Source organism: Lampetra fluviatilis, chromosome 5 (assembly GCF_964198595.1).
Source record: "Lampetra fluviatilis chromosome 5, kcLamFluv1.1, whole genome shotgun sequence".
In the NCBI taxonomy this organism is placed as follows: Eukaryota; Metazoa; Chordata; class Hyperoartia; order Petromyzontiformes; family Petromyzontidae; genus Lampetra; species Lampetra fluviatilis.
Genome location: NC_136279.1, coordinates 2,274,544 through 2,296,916, shown reverse-complemented (window position 1 = coordinate 2,296,916; position 22,373 = coordinate 2,274,544). Strand labels below are relative to the sequence as shown.

The 22,373-nt window shown below is 43.9% G+C and overlaps 1 protein-coding gene across 19 annotated transcripts in view; it reads right to left on the bottom strand.

Annotated features, from left to right (window-relative positions):
• LOC144932389 (myelin transcription factor 1-like protein) overlaps positions 1-22,373 on the bottom strand; it is a 268,350-nt gene that overhangs the window by 56,374 nt on the left and 189,603 nt on the right. For 18 of the 19 annotated variants that reach the window (XM_078856381.1, XM_078856370.1, XM_078856388.1 and 15 more), the window contains 3 exons: positions 20,915-21,952; positions 1,487-1,618; positions 245-335 (listed from right to left, as the gene is read on the bottom strand). In XM_078856381.1, the coding sequence (XP_078712507.1) occupies positions 245-335; positions 1,487-1,618; positions 20,915-21,952 (1,261 nt within the window). The remainder of the gene's footprint in view (positions 1-244; positions 336-1,486; positions 1,619-20,914; positions 21,953-22,373) is intronic. The other variant, XM_078856389.1, reaches the window with a different exon arrangement.

Here is a 22,373-nt window from a genome sequence, read left to right as displayed (position 1 = left end):
AGGGGAAAACCGAAGGACTTGGAGAAGAAGATCCACGCGACAATGGAGAGAGAGAACATGCAAACTCCAAATATACAAGCGTGAGGGTTGGGATCGAACTGATCTCCTGTATACCAAGCGAGGCAGTTAACATCTTGCCACCGTCGCGGCAAACAAACGAAGTTCTGCCCACATTTAATTTCACCGATAGCGGTGCATGTGGTCACCGCATAGATGATGTGCGAGACGTCCGGTGCGTACGCACCTCCTGTGGGAGTTCCTGTTGCTGTTCACGTGACCTCTCCCGTTGCAGCCAGGCGTGGGACACTTCAACACGTTTTCATGCAGAGCGAGGACTGGTTTCACGTCGGGTTTTGTCAAAGAGTGAGCAATCCAAACAAAAAAGCATAGAATTAAAAGAGCATTTTAAAACGGTTACAATGACCATTCGACCCGCAAAACACACATTCACACATTCAATGCAGTAGGCTGATGGACTCACACGCTAATTGAGTAAATCAACAGAAGCCCCGTAAAGACAGTTTGCACGACGCAAACTTTGTGCGTGTAAAGCAAATTGCAACTTTGTCTGAACAAGGCAACCGCGCTTTTCTTAATTTTACGTTGACAGAAGGTTTGCAACAGCCCCATTCATCAATTTCTATTCAAACACCGCTATGGTCAAAGTTCAATTAAGGCTCAGTTGGGAGACCAAGTAATTTCAGAAACGAGGGCGTAGAATGAAAAAGATGCCAGACCAAAACCTATCATTGGCAAAGGGTACCATGGGTACGATGCAGTGACAAAGGGGGGGGGGGGGCAGTCCTCATTGCAGGGGATTTGTTAAGCGAACGATTCCTGTAAAAAAAAAACAATAAAACTCCCGAACAATTACAAATATGATTGTGAAGCACGTTCACACAGACGATGATGGGATTTAAAGAGTTGCCACGGTGTAAGAGTTCAAAACGGTTATGGTTATGGATGATATTGGTGGCGAAAGCGACCAATATCATCCATAATAGAGGTTTTTTGGGTTAGATCGTCTGAAGGCCCACCAGAGGCCGCCAGTGACCCGCGGGGCCTTGCAACGAAGATCACTGCTGCTGTGTAGGTATTCCGGAGTGAGTGTGTGTCAATGGGTGTGTGTGAGGAGCGGTGGTGTAGCGGTGAGTGCTACGCTGCACTACGAACCCGGCGAACAGAGTTCGATTCCTGCTCACGGCCAACACCAGTGACGACTATCTGAATCTGTCCTGGGCCTCCCCTAGGTCGACTCAGCCTCAAATGAGTACCTGGTGCGGCGTGTAAAACATGACCATTGGGGAGACAAAGGCGGCCGTGCGTGGTGATGGCCACCCACCCCCTCTTGTGCCGTGCCGGCCTTCACAGCTGCCACTCGCTAACAGCCACTTGCCCCAAACAGTCCTTTAGGGCTACACGGGGAATCCTTTGCCTTTGCGAGAGCGTCTCTGGCGGTAATGAGGAGCGAGAACAGAGGGCTTACTCTCGGGCGGGACGCGGTCCTTGTGCGGGCAGCCTGAGAGGCTCCGGTGGTGCGGGTAGAGGCCCGTTGCGTGACCCGTCCCGTCACAGCCTGGAGTGGGGCACTTACTCTCCCTGCGATCCCCACGCAGATCTGAGACACACGGACAGACACACACACGCGCACAAACAGACACACAAGACAAATACACACAGACACACGCACAGACACACACACGGACAGACACACACAGACAGACACACAAGACAAATACACACAGACACACGCACAGACACACACGCACGCACAGACAGACACACAAGACAAAGACACACAGACACACACACAGACACACAAGACAAACACACACACGGCATTGTGTTTTAGAACATGTGGAAAATGTCACTAACTCGAGCAAAAGTTAGTTTATTTTTTTGCCCCCCCCAGCGTTAAATAATAGTTCTAAAAATCACTTTTTACATTTTGTAAACGTCCTCATTTTGATTTCTAACTGACCTTGTTCAAATTAAATTCCTGGAGAAATAAATCGTTACACTTTGTGGCTTTTTAAAAATCTGTATTAAAAGAGCACGTAAATTAGGGATCTCTACGACAACCTAAAGCTGCAACAGAGTTAAGTAAGAGACGCCTGGGTGGTTAAATGAGGTGTGTAGGTATTGGTCACTATCAAAAAATAGACACCACAGCCTCTCGTCCCGCTGTGCTTTGCGTCCCGGGTTGTCTACGGAGTTTGCGGCCTCACGAACAAGAAACGCATTTCACGTTATGCCTTGGGGATGGTCCCCGCACTGGTGGGACGCAAACAGAGTGCGGCTGACGTTGCATCGATGTCACCAGAGCGCTATCTTTGACGCCGTCATATCTACTAAAGTCTACAGCAACGGGTTAGCAACGCCGATGGAAACTTTCAATCCAGAGGGTCGCCGGTTCAACTCCGTCTCACGGTGCGGCAGTTGAAATAATGGTGAGGGGCAGTTGAAAATGTATTTAAATCTCCCCACCGACCCAGCAGGGCAAACGTGTTCGCCATAGATAAGTCAACCAGCAAGGGTCGCGTGTGGTGGCGCGAAATGTGAGTGCTCCCATCTCAATCCGTCTGGCTTGGTATAGAAGAGTCAGGCCAAATGTACTCTCTATAGAGGGGCTCTTCCACGGCTCTGCCTCCAGTGTAAGCCCTTCTGCCAGCAGTTGCACGAGCAAGTCGTTTCAGGGCGGCGCATTTGCCTCATTACAGAAGCTTTAAACTCACAGCCTGGGACGCGGTAACTACAAGATAAGAGCCATTTGGTGTGTGGTCTGCCTCTTCCTTTAATAACAATACATCATATGCAACCCGAGAGACCTGTGATAAACTCTATAATACTAGAAATGTAATGTTCAGTGATTTACAACACACAGTTGAATGCTACACGTTGATTTCCCAAAATAATTACTGCACTGTATACGGTAATAACAATGGTTACAAATGTACAGCTCTTTAATCAATCCACTGTTGGATGTCCTTTGTCCATACTTCACCACGCTGGTCAATGTGCGAGTCGGTTCAGTGTGGGAGTGTGTTGGTCTACGCTGGCTGACAGTCAAAACTCAGGTCGCCGGGTTCCGTAGCCCAGTGCCCTCCAAACATTACGCCGCCTCGAAAATGTCCCCACACCACGAAAGTAAAAGGGTGAACATTTCGCCTGAACGATTTAACAGCATAATGTTAATAAAAACCAGCCGAAAAAACGTGTCTTTAGCATCGATATTTTTTCGATTTGAACTGTTACTGTCATATATGAAACTTAATTTACAAACATTTTGATAACACACACCGTAAGCATAATAAAGGACAAACATGTTATGCATTTAAACCATATTCTTTGGGTCTTTCGGTAAAGTCACGTAGATAGGTTCAAAGAAAATAACAAAAAACTACGACGTTTCGATCGCAACACAAGCAGTCGTCTTCAGGAAAAAAAAAACATGTATAAAATGAAATTACATAGTGTCACGAGAACAAAAAGTGGCCATTATTCCAAATAACATTATTTGCAACATTTTCGAAATATTTGTCAAATACAAGGCCTCCATCTTCATTCTTCTACCAGGGTAATTTCCACTCATCATCAGCCATCATCTAGCCACTGCTCGTTGACTAAAGTTCAGATTTAAATCGGCACAAATGTGTCATGGCTCAACTCCAGGAAAAACTTATCAGGAATGTCTGCTTGACTGGTAGTCCGTTTTAATTAAATTGCCAATATTACTGGATAATAATGCAATCATGAAGGCTTGGATAGAATAGGCGGGAACGTTTTTTCCCAAACATATTTTCCGTTGGTTTGAGAGTTTGTCAAAAACGTTTATTTTAACGCCCGTCACTTTAACGTGTGGATTCCGCCATGTGCTCGTGCACAAAAACAGCAGAACGCGTGCCCACGGGCGCAAGTTCCACATAATTGCGCAAAATTTAAAGCGTGTAGCCAAAATGTGTTGCCGTAGTTTAGAAACACCTTCAGGATAAATAAAGTAAAGCCTTCCTTCTGTACATTGCAGAAATCACAACATGACTTCGTTTGAAGAAAACAATTAAAGGCCATCAGCCTAATTAACTTCTTGCTAGGACGTTGCGATGACAAAATACAAACAAAAACGTCCACCAAGTGGCATTTGTGTTATGTTGTAATTTGCAAAATAGACATACTGTACCTCATTTTTACAAATCACACTGATCTGTTGCAGATAGATATACACATACACACTGAAAGCATAATATAACATGCGGGACTAGGAACTTTATTCTGATACATTTTACACATTTAACCCATTCGCTTTGGATGCTGATATTCATCACACGTTTGGTTTTTGGGTGAAACGTGCCATGAGTAATATGATGTCACCATGCAACCTGACGCATTTCTGTTTGTACGTGTAAAGTTTCCATCACCTTCAAATTAAATCGACGAATATTCAGGCCTTGGCAATTTTGTGCTCTACGTTTTCGCACTTGAGCATCTTATTTTCTTCCACTATTTTCACCTGGCGATCACCCACAATGCATTCCTCGCGTGACGTGCCACCCACGTCACTCTAGGGAGCACTGGGATGCCGCACATCGTAGTCCGTGCATCGCCTTGTTATTGTACGACGGACGCATTTTACGTCTAGAGATGATCACACCGGTAAGGTCGTCGTCTACCACTGCACCACGTCAAAAGTAATTCCACTGGGAAGTGAGGCTTCACACGACCTCTCGTGTCAATATATTCGCAACAAAAGTGGCAAAGTTGGCGGTCAAGGGGCCTGGTTACACGTTGTAAAATGTTTATTTTCAACAGATTTTTGGCAACAGCAACAACAAAAATCGCAGTCACCAACAATGGGGCGAACCACTGTCAATCAATGTGATGCATTTTTACATTCCCCTAACGTGGGAATCTGGCTCACAAACGAGCCGGCGCCACGTAGCCTCCAGACCCGTAATCTTTATTCTGCTTTTTCCTAGAATTGAGACCATATTATAATACTGGAAGTGATACACTTGAGGTCATGCGTGGTATTGTCATATTGCAGTACGTGACAGATTCACAACATGATACATGTAATTGCGATAACTGCGATATGGTCACAGTATCACAATAACATGGATCATAATAGGATGCTATGCAACTCCAAACATGAAAATGGTGCGAGCAAATGTTTTAATGGGATCATATATTCTTCATTTGCCCCAATTTAAATGTGGAAATGATCGGAGAAGTGTACTTGAAAGAGCCCTCTGTAACTGTCTGCGATGATGCACAAAGAGTGGGATAGTACTTGCGTAATATTTGTTTCACATGAAGCCCCGATTAAACATTAAAATGTTTCTTGCTTGTCTATTGCTCCAATGTTGTTCCCGGTGTGCTATCAGCATCATTGTCACGAGACAATGGAGAATACATTCAGAACTCTCGCAGAGAGGCACACCCCCCCCAGATGTCCATGACATCCACGACTCCATCACAGCTTCCATTTGTCAGAAGTAAACGCTGCCGTGGGGGAAAATCTGCTTCGTAACTTTGGACCGCATCAAAGAAGTGGAGAGCTGGTTGTTTGAACAAACTTAGCAAAGCTAATTAGTCAATTTTTACACTGAAATGAAATACTCCAGTCATGGAAGGATGCCTCAATCATTCTGCTATTCAGCATGGGAGCCAAAACGATTTGAATAATGACAGATTCACTATTCTACCACACATATATAAAATGTTCATGAACATTATAGCAAACTGAATGGACAAATTAGAGGCAAACCAACCATATATTCCATTAATACGATCGTAGAAAAAAAGAACATCAAAACAACATTATGACTGACTTTTTCAGACTATAAAGAGGGTATTTGTCTCGGTGAAAATGTATGCAGTCATTCAAGCTGTCAATAAAAATATCTATAAATTATCAGTTCATTGTGGTATTGCATGAAAAATAACAAAATAAAAGTCAGCAGAAGAGTCAGAGAGATGTACTCTCAACACGACTATTCACATTGACGGATTATATATATACCTGGATTGGAGAAATAAGAGGCATAAATATAAATGTATTAATCATCCTTCGTGTGCTGAAAACATAGTAATTTTTAAAACCAATGGAAATTAACTACAGGAAGTTATTTAAGAATGTATAAAAGGCTCCAAATAAATTAGCGATGCAAATGTCAAGTACAAAAGGTTTAATTTTCGATTTTAATATTCTTGGTTGTTTCGGTAAAGTCACGCAGAAGGGAAATAATAAAATAATAATAATAAATACAACATTAAATAAAATTCTCACGACGTTTCGGCCACAACGCAAGCAGCCGTCCTCAGGTGAAGAAACAGAGCTGTCGGAAAGGTTTGCTAAACAATTAAAGGTATGTATACAACCCAGAACTATTGGATTGGGCCAAACGCCAGATGATAGGACACTGTAAGAGCAGAGCTTGAAGGTCAGGCATCTACATTCAACCAATTACGGGACCCAGCAGACATGGTGACATTAGACCACTCCGATGTTATATGATCATCTCATCTCATTGTGACTTGGCTTCCCTGTAGAATAAAATGTAAAATGGGGAGCCCCCCCCCCTCTGCCTTCTAGACAGACATCATAAAATAAAATTATTCATAAACTATATTTTGACGATACTGCATTAGCAGTGGTGCACAAGCACAAATGACAGCAACAAAACTATATACATTCGTTAAAAAAAATATGTAATCGTCAATGTTTTAGACAATGTCCCTTCTTTTGTGTACCTTTCTTCATAGCCGAGTTTATTTTCAGAGTTAATGTTCATGAATGGTAAATTATATGGTTGTAAGGGTAACAAGAGAGAACGCAGGGCAGAGAGAAACAGAACTGGTCAATTGAAGCAACCATTATCTGCTTCGTGAAATAATGAAATGTGAATGAATGTAGGCGTCATGGAGGGCAAGTCAAGTTCGTAACGGCCGTCATGAGTTTGCTTCAACTGTAATCGTGTACACCTGTTTAATTGTACTTCTTCTTTCACAAAGAACGCAACGTTCATTGGCGTGAGAATTGTTTAGTCGGAGGCAGGGTGGCGCCTTGGGGCAAGACGGTTCTGGATTCGATTCCCAACCTTGGCGCCTTTCTCTGCGCAGTTTGTTCTCCCCAGTTCTGCGAGGGTTTCCTCTGGATTCTCCGGTTTCCCCTCAATGGCAAAAACAAACATACAATGTAACTGGCATTTGCTAAACATCCGAAAACATTCTTGATTTAAAGCTTTCGTGACTGCAGGAATTCATACTCGTGGGTCTTTCGGTAAAGTCACGTAAATAAAAAAAATAATAGATCACGACGTTTCGATCGCAACACAAGCAATCGTCTTCAGGTGAGAGATTGCTTGTGTTGCGATCGAAAAATCGTGATCTTTTTTTTATCTACGTGACTTGGCCGGAAGACCCAAGAGTATGTATCCGAAAACTTTACCTGCAAAAAAACGTATTGAGACTCAATGAGGCTATTCATAATACGAATAAAAACGAGTTTTTTTTTCTTTCACCGTATCCGCCACACCACGTGATTGTCGTCAGAAGTCACGTGGGGGAGTGGCGCGGTGAACAAGATGGCTGCGGTTGGAATGTCACTCGAGCAGACGTCATACGGAGATGCAGTCACGTGTAGAAATATTAATCCAAATTCTTTTGTGGTTTAGCTAACGCGTACCAAAAAAAAATGAAGTCATCCTTTTCAGAAAACAAATACTCAGTCTCCCTTTATATGCTTCTCTCAAAATACTTAGAGAAAGCTTGCAATAAACAACAGAAAAAATATTGTTATTCGTGAGCCAGAACTCTCCTGATACATTTCTCAACTTTGCACAACTCTTAGCTGCTTCCGTTTAACATCGCTTTCATCTGCCATGTCCCCGCCGACTCTGCTGTACAGGCCCTGATTTCACACTTTAATCAACTTTTAATTTTGACGGCTCTAAACCCTCCCCAAGCCATGCCAGGACCACAGTTGTGTGTGGGGAGTGACCCACAGTGAGCTAGTAAGCGGAAACTTCTACACTTGTGCCGAATTAAAGTCGGTCACGTCTTGGGAGTGGGGCCTGTACATGGATGTGTCAAGAGGGCATGGCAGCCCATTCCACTCTCTAATTTATGTGCACAATAATTCCATTCTGTCGCTTTTTCCCCCACTTCCAAACGTATGCACAACATTTAGAGCAGGACTTTTTTGGTGCTCGAAACTTTTCGGGAGCGATGAAATGGAATCACACACCGGCACTCACGTTGAGAGGTTGCAAGTGATGATGAAAATGGTGAAGACAAGGATGGTGATGGAAACAATGCCGTTGATGATTGTGATGCTTTAATTTAATGATGATGAAAACGATGCCGTTGTCACCACGACTGCTGCTGATGTAACTTCTGCTGATGAAGATGACGAAGATGATGCAGATAAGGTAGTGTTGCCTGGAAATCATCACGTCCACAACCTCGTCTTGAAGAGTGTTTGGTATTTGTGACGAAACTGGCGCACCATGCTGGCGGGGTACAACACTCACAATGTCCGCACAAATAGATTCAAGAATCTACTTGCTGCACTGTCTTCTGGTCATCTGGCAGCCACGTGATCCACCTGCCCATACATGCAAAGTGACATGTTGCAAGCATCATGTGCACAGTGCCTAGGGGAGGCTCGAAACAGGTTCGGATGTTCACGGTCACTGATGTTGGTCATGAGCGGGAACCGAACACTGCTCGCCGGGTTCGTAGCGCGGTGTGCTAACCAACACACTTCCGCTCCAAAGACAAAGATCCCCCGTATAGCCTGAAACAGACTGTTGGGGCAAGTGCTGTTAGCGGGCATCTATCAAAGCTGGCACGGCACACGAGGGGGTGGGTTGCCAGCACCACGCCCGACCGCCTTTGCCTCCCGAGTGATGTTTACACACCGCACCAGGTACTCATTTGAGGTTGAGTCGACCTAGGGGAGGAGACCAAGGACCGGTTCAGATAATCGTCACCGGTGTTGGCCGTGAGCGCGAATCGAACTCGGGTCGCCGGGTTCGTAGCGCAACCGCTGCGCCACCGCTCCCCACACATATAAACACAACATGACCCGGCCATGGCTGACATCAGTGGCAAATGATATCGGAGCTGGACCTGGTCACCCCCACTTGACCTACCCATATTTGACCAGTGTGGTGAAGTATGGTCAAGCAGCTCCATGACTGATATGGTTTTGGGAGGTCTTCATCCAGCAGCGGGTTGACACAGGGCTGGACTTTATATTTGTTAGAAATAGTTTATTATCACCAAAATGTTAAGAGAACCTCTGGCTGCCAGTCCTTTAACCGGTGGCCTAAGCATCGCTGCTCCTCGGCTGGGCTGTCTTTACAGCCTTTGACATTGCTTTTTTAAAATGTTTTAGCTGTGATCTTCCAAAATAAACAATTTACATTTATTTGCCAAGCCAGAGAACAGTGGCTCACGAACTGCGCGACAAACCCAGTGACTTGAGTTAGATTCCAAACATCAGTGGCACCTGTGTTCTTTGCCTGGTGGAGTGTGCACATGGTAGGTGCACATCTGTACTCGAGCGCTTTGCAAGCAAGGCTCGCTGAATCGCTACGGGATAGGGGTCGGCGTGAGTTTGTGGGTTTGGGATATGTTTGAATCATCAGCTACAGCAGAGTCATCATCATCATCATCTTCTGGCATAATTGCTGTGTTCAATTAGTGCAAAGCCATCCTTCGCTTAGCACTACAATATGAAAGTCTCAAATGCACATTTGCAATGCGCACTCGCACGGGATACACGGCTTGGGATTGGGGGGCTCGACATTGTGGGATGCGGGCAACGTCATCACGCAGTCACCACCACGCACTTCGCCGAGCCGGCCAGCCAGTCAGGCAGGAATCCAGGCAAAAAAAATACAGCCAGCAAAACAAAATTAGTTCTAATACAATATGACAATTGTGTAGCATCTGCAAGGTTAAATATCACGGAATCGCCGCAACTGCTCGTCAATGCAAGCAAGCGGCGAATTTCACGTTGCTTGGCTTCAGCGACGAAGAGGCAGGCGAGAGGGGCGATATAAAAAAAATGGATAACGACAGCTGTGATGGCTGCCTTGTGTTAATGAACAGAAATATGAAATGAATATTCACCGCACGACTGATGCAATACAACGTGTGTTAATGATGATCCTCAATGCGACCTTATCTCAAGATGATGTTCAAAGATGGGATCCATCACTCGCACCTCCGATTAGCGCGGTTGGCTACGTAGGGTGCGAACTAACTTAAACGTAAGTACATGGAGGGAGGGATGTGATTGGGGGAATTAATTTATTTTGAGAAAAGTGTTTTGGTATGGGGCAATGGTGGCTACAGGGCCATTGCACAAGACTACATTATCGGAGGGGGAAACACAGGGTCGAGAAGATCGCAGGGAAAGAGAGAAGTCAGCAGTACAGACAGACGGCCATGGGAAGAAGTTCCAGGCATTCAGAGCAACATAGGAGAAGGGACAACCTTGCATTGAGTGGATGTTGTCTATGGGGTTGTGACATAAGGCAGCCGTTGTTATTGCAGAGGGAGGGTAATGGAGTGAACGGAGTGCCATAAATTCGGAGAGGTAAGCAGGGGGGAGTCTACAGAGGATTTTGAAAGCAGTAAATGTAATTTTGTAGTTTCTCTGGGGATTTTGGAAGCCAATGGCAGGGATGTGTGTATGGGTTTTCGCGACCAGCCTTACAGTGGCGTTCTGGTTTATTTGGATTTTCGAGAGTTATGGGTTTCGTTAGGCCACAGAGTAGAACGTTGTAACAGCCAAAGTTAGAGCAGACAATAATGAATACGCATCTCAGCAGAATAGGGAGTAGGAAAGTGGTGGATATAGGCAGAAGCTGAGCAGGCTGAGGATTGAACCTCATAGAGAATACCAAAACGGGTGGGTTTTTAGGAATAAAGTAAAATTTATTGTAGAGTCAACGAAGAAGTAAGCTTAGGGGTTTTATCAGGATCATGATATACGTATGCAGGATATGCCTGCGGTCTTTAAGGTGTTCATTGAAGATGCATTGGTTAATTATGCTACAACTGTCAGTTACAATTAGAACAGGGAGAGAGAACCATGGTCAATGGAGAGGTACAAAGATGACAGAGTTAAACACCATGGATGTAGAGATTTCAAGGGTGGTGGGAATAGATGAATCCTTCCAACGATGTTTCCAATTATAGCGGGGTTAATCCAGATGTGGAAGTTTGCAGGAATTAATGGATTTATTTATAATGTTTCAGAATCAGCATGGCGACAGTATTACTAAGGGGCAAGAGAAGCCAGATGAAGGCACGAACAACAGCTGCGATATTAGCAGATCGTGGCGATGTCACCGTCGGAGGTGAGCAGCAGGGGGGTGTCAAGCCAAGGCAGTGGCGAAGCAAGAACAGGATAGATGCGAGGTGGAACGCAGACTGGAGGAATGCCATTCCACATTGTCTCGACGTTTTGGAGCGATAGCCAGCTGATTCTTCACATATTGCAAGTGGAGGTGACGCCAGAAAGAGTTTATTTACAATGGGCATGGCATAGAAATAACGATGCCGTCCCAAGCATGTATTTTGTTTACACATTTGGGCTACTTTAATATCGTTTAAGAAGGCATTGAGATGGCACAGCAATCCCGATCTATGTTCGCCAAACAACGTATGTGCTTCCTATTGTATGTATCGTAGCACTTTTTAGTTGTCAATTAATTCTTGCAAACGTTTATATGAAGTCATTTTATACGCGAAGATAATCATTAAGTGCCGTTTTAATTACGTCACAAACTGATAGCAAATGTGCGTCATGTAACAGCCCAGTAAAAGCGTTGCATTTGTCCGTTTTGTTTTTTTTATTAAGCAAATCTTTGCAACACAAATGATGCGGCGCAAAACCTGTCTGAGCCTTTCTTAAAGAGGCCGCACTGCTCCTGCCCCGGTATTCCTCATCTAGGAAATTGAATTTTCAGTACGCTGCCCACCATTTTTTTGGCTCGTCTACAAGGGCCCATATCTAGAGGTGCCACTGCAAGAAGGAGGGGTGGAGTGGTGGTGGGGCGAGAGGGGCTGGGGGCGAACATTTAAATAAAAAAAATGTAGCCGTGAAGCAAAGTGCCCGCCATGCGACAGACGGGGGATTACGTCTCCCAGTGCTGCGTGGATAGAATGCAAACTCTGGCTCGTATGGCAGCATGCCCACAACCACACATTTCTGTGGCTGGGGTTTTTTTTCATTCGGATCTTGGCCAAAGTATTTTCAAATTAAACATCACCACACCACTGCTGGCAGAGAGGTATTCTAGCAGGCTCGTCTGACTGCTGATTCAAGATTAGATGCACTCCAGTCACGAGCCAACCGTAGTCAGATCCTAATGTTGCGAAATAATTAATCATTCGGAGCTAACATTTATGTAAGTTTCATACCGACGTCATTGGCAACTGTCATGCCCACACGGCCCATGCTGCTGCTATAGCCCATGGGCCCTTGTGTGGGCCAGAAATCTGTTGCACGTGTGCCTTCATTCTACTTCGTTCTCCCGTCTCTTATTTGTTCCACTACGGCCGCCAAGAGATTCCACACCTTTTTACGCTCAGCATCATCTACATCGTTGTCCCTTTTAGCAATGTGTTGTCCACGTTGATGCCTTCAAAACCTATTTACATTTATTTGTTTCACAATTATTATCTTCAAGGGGGGGGGGGGGGTGTCATTGCTGTTTTGTGTGTACGTGTCTCCGGTTCCCAAACTTGACCTTGTGACCCCCATATTTGTAAGTAATCCCCAAACGTACTCCCGCCACTCCAAAGTGCAATCCCCACCGCGCCCTCAAACTCCCACCTCTCATCTTGGCCTGAAGATTCGACTCCGGCCTTTCTTCCCAGCACCCCAATTTTGTAGTCCTCCATTCCCCTCAGCAAACCCAGCTCCGGCCCAGTCACTGTGAGCTTCCCGCTGACCCCTTAGCAAGCTTTAGGCGTGTGTATCGATTAATCAATTAAAGTTAACGTCTTATGTTCACGGTACATGCATGCGATTGTGCGCCTACAAATTGATGATTTAAAGTTAATGGGGGAGTATGCAAATTGCATGCTAATGTAACCTTTAGGCGAATGTAATGCACAAGACAGAACAAACAATACCAGAGGATATGAGACATACAATACAAACAAAACAGCATACACAACACAATTAATCTATTCTTGAGTAAAAGCATGACCCAGAAGCATGAATTATTGCTGGGAGGGGATAGATCGTCACTTTCCAATCAAGTTATTTGGAATCTTCCAGCCATTCGAGGCTTCTCTATTTTCCCTCATGTCGTATTTTCTATATTGCACGATGTTTCTTTCTTTAACATTTCTCGAAGACGTATTTTCCATGCGTAGCACGTGTTTTCTTATTTGTTGCTCCAACAACACGACACTTTTGCTTATTAAGGCAGCTGTCGCTGACGAACTGTTTTCCATGTTTTTTTTCTTTTCGGCAGTTACACCCTTATCATTGACGACGAAGAGCTGAGAAGTTGAAGAAATTTGTTTTCGTAATTTGCTGCACCGTCGTTATTATAGAACAACAGAGTGTCATTGTATAATTCGTTTTTATGTACATATAACATATTACTCATTAGATTAGAACAGGTAGGAGTGCTTTTGGAAAGCTGAAACTGGGAAATGAAAATTGACATATCAATGTGTCTAAAGAAGGACATGTTAACCAATGTGCAATACCTGCTGTGACGTGGAAAAGCAATAAACACCTTCATAAGCGTACGCATGCATAGACCAATAAAGAATACAAAAGGTACGCTTCATCTGCAAGGCTTCTATTTGGCATCAAATTTTCACTTTGGCAAAATTTAAATACCACCTTTATAGTGATTCCTTATGACAGAAAAAAAAACCCCACCGAGGATTTCACAGTGACTGATGTACGTCGAGTACTCTCCAAACCTAATAGGCCTGGGGCCTGTGGTCCTCATGGCACAGCGGGTACTCAGCTCAACACGCGTGGCTCCACAACTTGCTCTTCAAGCTGTCAACCAGCACCCACATGGTACCAACAACGTGGACCATCACCTTGAGTCCTGCCAGTCCCAAAAGAGTGACCCCCACAAGTATCATCGAATCACCTTCACTTCATTACAATGGGAAGCGATGGATTCTCTCATTCACAATCAGCTCCGCCATCACGTGCAGTCACGTCCTAGTGACCACTGGAATGGATTCCGACAAGTTGGTTCTACAGGTCACCTCATGTCCATCATGTTTGGAACTCAAGCCTTGTACATTTTCGAGTCTATGATCACAGCCCTTGGCATTCCTAAAGCATTTGATCGTGTTAAGCATTGTGCACTACTTGCCAAGCTAAATATCATTTGTAACTCTAAATCAGCAAGTCTGGACTACTAACGTTCTCATCTATGCAGCAATTGAACGTAGCCACTCTGATACCTTCGCCATTAACTCTGGGATCCTGCAAGGCACTGTTTTGCCACCCAACATTATTCCAACTTTGTAATTACGATTCGTCATCTTCCACTCACAACGCCATCAGTTTGCTGACGTGTGTAAAGGAGTGAGCTTCTATTGAGTCGCATGAGCCGACAGAGTCACGTACAACGTGCTTGATGGAATTATGTTGCAGCAACCATCCCCCCCCTACTGCAAACACCTGACAGGACCCGACTGAAAAAGGGGTCCTGAGACGAACAAGTGTTATATATATATATACATATTTTATGGTTAACACCTATATCCAGCATGGCATGGGGAGGTCTTCTTCCAGTAGTGGACTGACATAGGGTGGATAATTATTATATTATATATAATTGTTAAAATAGCACGAAATTATCAGCCAAACTGCACGGATACTGCTGCAAGGTCGGAGAGAACGTACAAACAAATTCGCATGCAAATGCAGTTGTGCTGTGCACGACATGCACCAGCATATCTATTTTTACACAAGGGAGAGCACTCTCCTCATTACTGATACACAATTTGCATCATATGCATTACAAACTGAAGCGGTTAACGCTTCCTGTTTGATGGTGCATTCTCCATTTTTTCTCGTAATTGCTCCAGTCCCCAATGTTCATATCCATGCTCCGCATTAGCGCAAAACCCAGGCAAAAGAGGCTACAAAGCTGACCAAAAAAAAATCAGATCCACGGGCGAGATGGAGCATGCTGCTGGGCAATTCCATTAAAGGGTGCTATAATCACGAACCCCCCCCACTCCCTCACCATACGCTTCAGTGGATTTGCCCAATAATGCATATGGTCTGTGGCTCTCTCCCCCTGTCTGGGACACCGATGTTTACACCGTTAACATGTCGACTGCATGGCCTGAAACGTGCAAACAGCGACACGTGTGTGAGATGTACACGCAAATGATGGAATCTGTCTTCACAATTAAACCGAGTGAGTTCGACCACAACGAATAGTACTGCTTAATGGAATATAACCGCAATATGAGGACGAGTTATTCACATGAATCTCGTGGATGCAGACCTGAGTAGGGATTTCGATTTAAAGCTTTCGTGACTGCACGGATTTATATTATTGGTTCTATTGGTAAAGTCACGTAGAAGGGAAATAATAAAATAATAAAAATAAAACATAATAATAATTTTATCTTATTATAATATAAATAAAACATAATAATAATTGTATATTATGTTTTATTTGTATTATTTTATTATTTCCCTAATAAAATAATACAAATAAAACATAATATTTTTTTCTTATTATAATACAAATAAAACATATTAATAATTTTATCTTATTATGTTTAATTTGTATTATTTTATTATTTCCCTTCTACGTGACTTTACCGAAAGAACCAAGAACTACGTAGGGATCTTGTGTTACGTTTCCATTCGTACGGCTCGCAGAGGGAGAATACCGCTATATTGGGATCCTAAGTGTATTGCTAATTCCAAAAGCTCACACAGCTGAATGCGACGCGTGGAGAGTTCATATACATCGCCTTCAGTGTTCATATACAGCAGTGATGATTCCCTGGGTTTATAGAGACCACGGCACTTTGTGGATACATAGGGTTCATTGTTAATGCCTGAGGCGTCGAGAGCCAAACCAACACACACTTACAATATAAGGAGTCCGAAATGTCACCTTATATATTTTTTCTTTAAGGCCACAGTGTTATTGACAAACGTGTTTAGTTTTAGATGTATGGTTCAATTGCAATGCCTACATGTGTGTTTCTTTGTACCTACCTTCTACCATTAACACCTATTCCAATACAATTGGATAAAACTAGATGAAAACCGCTGAAAGTATAAGCCAACCATAATACAGGTTTTTGTTTGGGTTAGATCGCGTAGATATGAATGTGTCGTTAAACCTGCCACCACCCGACACAGCCAATTAGTAATGTTTGTCACGTAAACAGAACATGCCAATTCGTTACTTGTACAGCACACTGGTGTGTTGGAGAGTAAATCCACAACATTTACAATCTGACTACGATGTTTCGCCAGTAATTACAACCGGCATCATTATGCGGCAGCCAGATTGACACGATCTAAGCAAAAAAAAACTGTATTATGGATATTGGACGCGAAAGCCTGCGTGTTAAACAGTATAAGCCAAGCTGATACCACATTGCCTCAACTGCCTGCACCCAGCAGCATAAGCACCTGTGTGGAGACAGTGAACAAAACTCCGCACTAATGACCCCGATATTGTACGTATAGACGCAACAACACCATGACTGCAATTTATGGCATGTGCAAAACAAATAAAAACACGTAAAGTATGTTAACTATGTGAAAGGTTATACTAATTTTGATGTTAAATATTGACTTAAAGCTTTCGTGACTGCAGGAATTCATATTCTTTGGGTCTTTCGGTAAAGTCACGTAGATATGTTGAAAGAAAATAACAAAATAAACTACGACGTAATTTTGATATTCATAATTCAATTGATAATTTTGATATTCATAATTCAAAATAATAAGAATAAAAAAATGGGAAAAACATTTGGATTAAAAAAACCCCATCATCCTCATTAACATTCTCCGTGCCTGGAGCTACCAGCGTGGACGCTGCCTTCCACACGGGCAGCTGCTGCAGGGCATCAAATGCAGCAGCAGCAGCGTTGGGGGCTTGGACACTGGCGGATCTTCAAAGAACGCCGCCTGCAACCGTGCAGCCGGGCATCAAGGCCACCAGCGTGGGCGCAGCTCACGTGGAGAGCGACAGCGGTGCACGGGGGGGGGGGCGGCAGGGACTGGAGAAACCGAATATTATTACAAGGCTAATCGCGGATCATCATTATTATTATTACTATGGAGTAAAAAAATATGCAGAGCGAGTGGAGCTCGATGTGCTCCGACGCAGTCGCGATGTGAAGACGATAAAAAAATTCGCGGCTTGAGGAACGTGGTAAGCCACGTGATTAATTACGCTTGAAAAAAAGGTCGAAAACAAGTAATGCATTTTCTATGTAAGGTATTTTGAATTATTTACATTGTACGCTTTCATTAACAGACCCATTTTAAAGGTTGGCCAGTGGTTACCACATTGTGCTGTGTACTCTGCAACCTGAGTTCGACTCTGGGTCGTGGCTAATCGTCCGTGGCGAGTGATTTCTGAACCAGTGCTGGGACCTCCTCCACCCGTTTTCCAACCCGCACTGCCCAGTGTGGTGAAGTATGATTCAATACCGGCACGGTGTGGGAAGGCGTTCATCCAGCAGTAGACTGACAGAGGGCTGTACATTATTCATATGAACGCTTAAAAACCGTCTAATGTACGATTTTAACTAATATTTGTACCTAAAAAAAGAAAAGGGTTTTTTTTCTCCTGAATGTCTTATAATTATCAGGAGTCTTTACTCCCATTTCACCCAAATTATTGGATGTCAGGCATACGTGACTTGCTTTGATATTAAGTATTACATTAGAACTGTTCTTCAAAATAGTGATGACAGCTTTTGTACTTTTGAGGATAATGTTATCACACTCTTTTATAGAATAGTCCTGATGAAGAAAACCGCGTGACAAACTTTGGCAGATATGCCTTCATTGTTGATTACAAGACATTATTTTAACAAATGAAAACACTCCGCAAATCCAGCTGCACTGGGAAAGTTCTTCAAGAGCTTTCCATCAATTTTGTGGGAATTATGTAAAGTACCGTGCCAAAAGTATGCATGCACCAACGGTACCGCATTCTAGAGAATTGGATCCAAACTAATTTTGGTTCACAAACTGAAATCGGATCAGGTGACTGAGCCGATAGTCTTCAGGGTCAGAATGCGATCATCTAACACGGGGTCACATTCTGATTGGTTAATCAAGCCGTATGTCTGATTATCATTTATCTGGATTTTTAACAGTAAAAAGAAATGTTCTCTTTATGTAAAAAAATTGTATTTCTCACATTCTGTGCATTAATTGTGAACTACAGATTAAAGGCATTGAACTGTGGACGAGTGCTACGATCGTGGTGGTAGCAGCATTGGCTCCCGGTCTCTTCCCACGCACCTCACTCTGCCTGCTCCTGTACAACGCCTCCCGTATCCGCCATTTCCTGCCGCTACGACCCTTGTCCATGTATGTGTGTGTGCACGTTGAACTTCTTTCGCATCGTACGAAGCCGACCGTGCTACTCCATGCCTCAATCGCGTCACGACTCGACTACTTGCAACGCTCCCTTTCTACAGCCTCTCCCAAATCCCTCGTCTGCAAATTCAACAAAATGCCCCTTGCAAGACATCTCACCCGCACCCGTAAATGAGGTCAAACCGCCCCAATGCTCGAATCCCTCCACCGCCTCTCAATCAATTTCGTGGATCAATATCAAGATTGCACTCACCAACTTCAAGATCCTCCGTGGATTTGCCCCTGCCTACCCCTCTCTCTCCTTATTATCTCACCACTCCCTTCCACGCACCTCTCGGCTCCAGGAGCCAAGGCTTTCTGTCCAAGCCCCCAGCCGACTTTCGCCCAACGGGAGGTCGCTCATTCACCTCTGCTGCCCTTCAAAGTCTGGAAGTCCATTCTCCCACACCACCTGTGCTCTCAAATCCCTTCTTGCTCAAGTTCAGGCTCCAGGCCTTCGTTGGGTTTCCTCTTCACATGATTGACCCCTCTCCATGAAATAAATCGGCGCCCTGTTTCTGCACAGCATCTTCAGATGCAGTCACACGTCGATGCTGCACGAATCCAGGTTATACGGTGCGATGGACTTGCCACTTCAGTGAACTGAGAAACGTCAGTGTTGTTTCTCAGTACACACTTAAACGACAACAGAAAAGCTTCGAATACAGCACCAAAAATGTAAACAGCTTGGCAATACAACCCATTTTGATAGAGGGTATTCAACTACGAAAAGAGATGCGTGCATGGCCAAAATGCAAACACACAAATGGGCGCACGAGTTACGTGTGCATAAAACTCACATGTTTGGACTCTAATGCACACCTTCTAATTGTGTTGTAGGCAGGGGTTATTGTAAACTGTGTGGTAAGTTTTGTCACGATTGTTAAAGAGATTTGTAGTTACGTGCCCTTAAGACGTAGAGACAGATATTTTCCAGGCATCGCAATATTCAATTTTTAAACTGTCTGAATGCAATAACGTTTAGGTCCATTAGCCAATGAGACTTCAGGACTGAGCAGCATTGAAGCTGCCAAAATGTTGTAGTGGTTTTCATTTTCCAGGTATCATAAACAGCGTGGGGCCTGTTCGGTGTTCACTTATAGGGCAGAGCCTTCCATGTACATCACGGGACGTATTAAATGGTGTACAGAAAATCAGAAAGCCCTGCTGAAACAACGTTCGCCTGGAAAACATTGGTACAAAAGGCCCGTAAATGAACATAAACTCTCTTGTGTTTTTTTGTGGTGAAACAAAACGTTATCTATGCATCTATGTTTTTATTTGTGAAGTGCCAATCAGCGCTTAGATATATGAAATTATAACTCATGATAGAGATAATCTATAAGTTAGCAGAAGAAATGTATGCAGATCTCGATAGAAAATTTAAACTCACAAAGCACAAAACCTATCCTGTCTCAGCTCACACCACGTGGAGTTCGACATTTAATTTTTTTTTTTAAATGTTAATAAAAAAAAAACGCAATTTAAACAAATCACCTGCTTGTCAAACTCTGATCGATTTCACCAGCAACCTCAGAGCAAATCGCTTAAGTTAAACAGCTCAAAGTTTGTATCGTGAAAGTTGCACCGAAATAAGATGTTTGAAAGTTGTCATAGAAAAAGGCTTATGTTGTAACTTATTCCTTTAACAGTCGGCTCGATGTTGATAGAAAATGCAAAGTAAATGGCATGAATGCAAAGCCAAAGTAAGTGAACGTTTTGTCTGAATTTAAAGTAATTCGTAATGTTGAAGGATATTTGATTTATAATGGCATTGTAATAGGGATGAGTAAAACATCAATTGCATAACAATGTGCAGCTCTGGCGATGCAATCGCGATCGTCGCATTTGAGGGTCGCGATTTGATTCGAGAATCCATTATTTCAATAATGTGGTCAATTTAGCGGCCTCTAGTGGCTGTAGGGAGTCACATGTAGCCATTACATACAACATGTAGGAATTGTATAACGTTTATTGGTCTGCAAGCTGATGCGTGGATCGCGAACTTAATAATCATTATTTGATGAATCGGTGCATGGTTACACCCCTGTCACACATTGTGTTTCATATCCTATTAATAATGAGTGCTTGTGAAAAATGTAATGCAGAATTGGACTGCATAGGACTTATTGGTTGTGTAAGACGTTTAATAAGAAACTACATCAGGTAGTGCGTGTGTACTGAAGTGCAGCATTAGCGCTAATCAGTTGCAACTGTATGCTCATGGTGGAAACGTAGAGTGGTTATTCTGTTGTTGTTGAATGTTACCTTTTGAATGATACGTTTTTCTGTTGTGGGACTCAGCCGATTTCATTCGTCCTGCCGCTTTTGCTCCATATTTTGGTTCTCTGCTCCCCTTTCTGGAGTACTTAACGTGCCCTTCCGCTGTGTGCTTAGATTTGGTGACCTTTGACCTTTCCTTCTCCAAAGCAATGGCTTTCTCCAGAAGGCAAAGATTCCCTTTAACCAAATCAAATTCATCTGAGTGATCTGTGCTGTCAGAACTTGTCGAGTCTTCATCTTCGCCCTCTTCGCAGTCGTCGCTATCATCGCTCCTGTTGTCAAGGCCGCACCCGTCGCGCTCGCGCTCTTCATACTCGCTGTCCCTCTCGCAGTCAATATCGTTGTTCTCGCTCTCGTCGTCTCTGGCCGTGCTGCCTCCCATGGACGGGGATATTTCAAAGGTGGGGGACTTCGAGTTCAGCTGCTCCTCCAGTTTGAGGAGGTTGACCATGTCTGAGCAGCCGTGTTCTTGCGTTTGTACCGACAGGGGGTTTTCGCACACGTTGCTGCTGACGCTAATGCTGCTGCTGCTTCCGTTATAGGCGTCGGCGTTGTCGTCGGTGGCAGGTCCCGGGTGCGGGCGTTCGTCTTCCTGTTGCGAATACTCACTGAGTTTGCGAGCCAGGTCGTAGCATTGATTCCGTAGGCATTCTAGGCTGCTCAAACATACAGAATCTTCTACTTCATCTCTGCCACCGCCGTCTCGCCCGTCTGCGGGAATCTGAAAGTTCTCACCTGGCTTCTCCTGCTCTGAGTAGAAGCCCCGGTTTCCTTGTGTATCAGCTTCCAGTGCCGTAAGATGGTTGTGACTCCTCCAGTCCGAGTCCTGTGAGTCTTCACTGTCACTGGAGCTACCAGTGCTGCCTCGACGCTCATTCATTGCACTATTGGCCACCTCCTCTGCAATTTTCCCCAGGTTCAGTAGAGACTTGGCCACCAACTCCTCATAGTTTCCATACTCGTCTGGATTGCTGTCATCCCTTACATCATCTAGCTGTGTGACCGCTAACACAGACCGGTTACCTGCAAGAGAGCACATTCAAAAGTCAGTATATATCTCTCGTATAATGCAGGTGCTGTCACAGACGCTTACGCAATGTCATGCTGTTGGAAGTTAATTGACTGTACATTGCTGCACTTGCTGTTAAATTATCATATTAAAGGCAAATTATTTTGCTTTGAAGGCTTTCCAAAACTGTCACCTTAAAAAAATTATAATGTTAATTCGAGGCCTCAATATTTGATATGATTTCCTGGTAATTTGCAGCGGGCTACATTCACTCGCAGCTACAAGCATCACACTCTCGCGATCTTCCGGAAAATACCAAAAGAACGATGACGTCATATTTGATTCAGCACCATTAAAAATCTCCAGGTAAAACTGTTGGAGGGTTCCGCTTAAAAAACTAAAACTCTGAGCAGTTCGAGTACCCCCCCCCCCCCC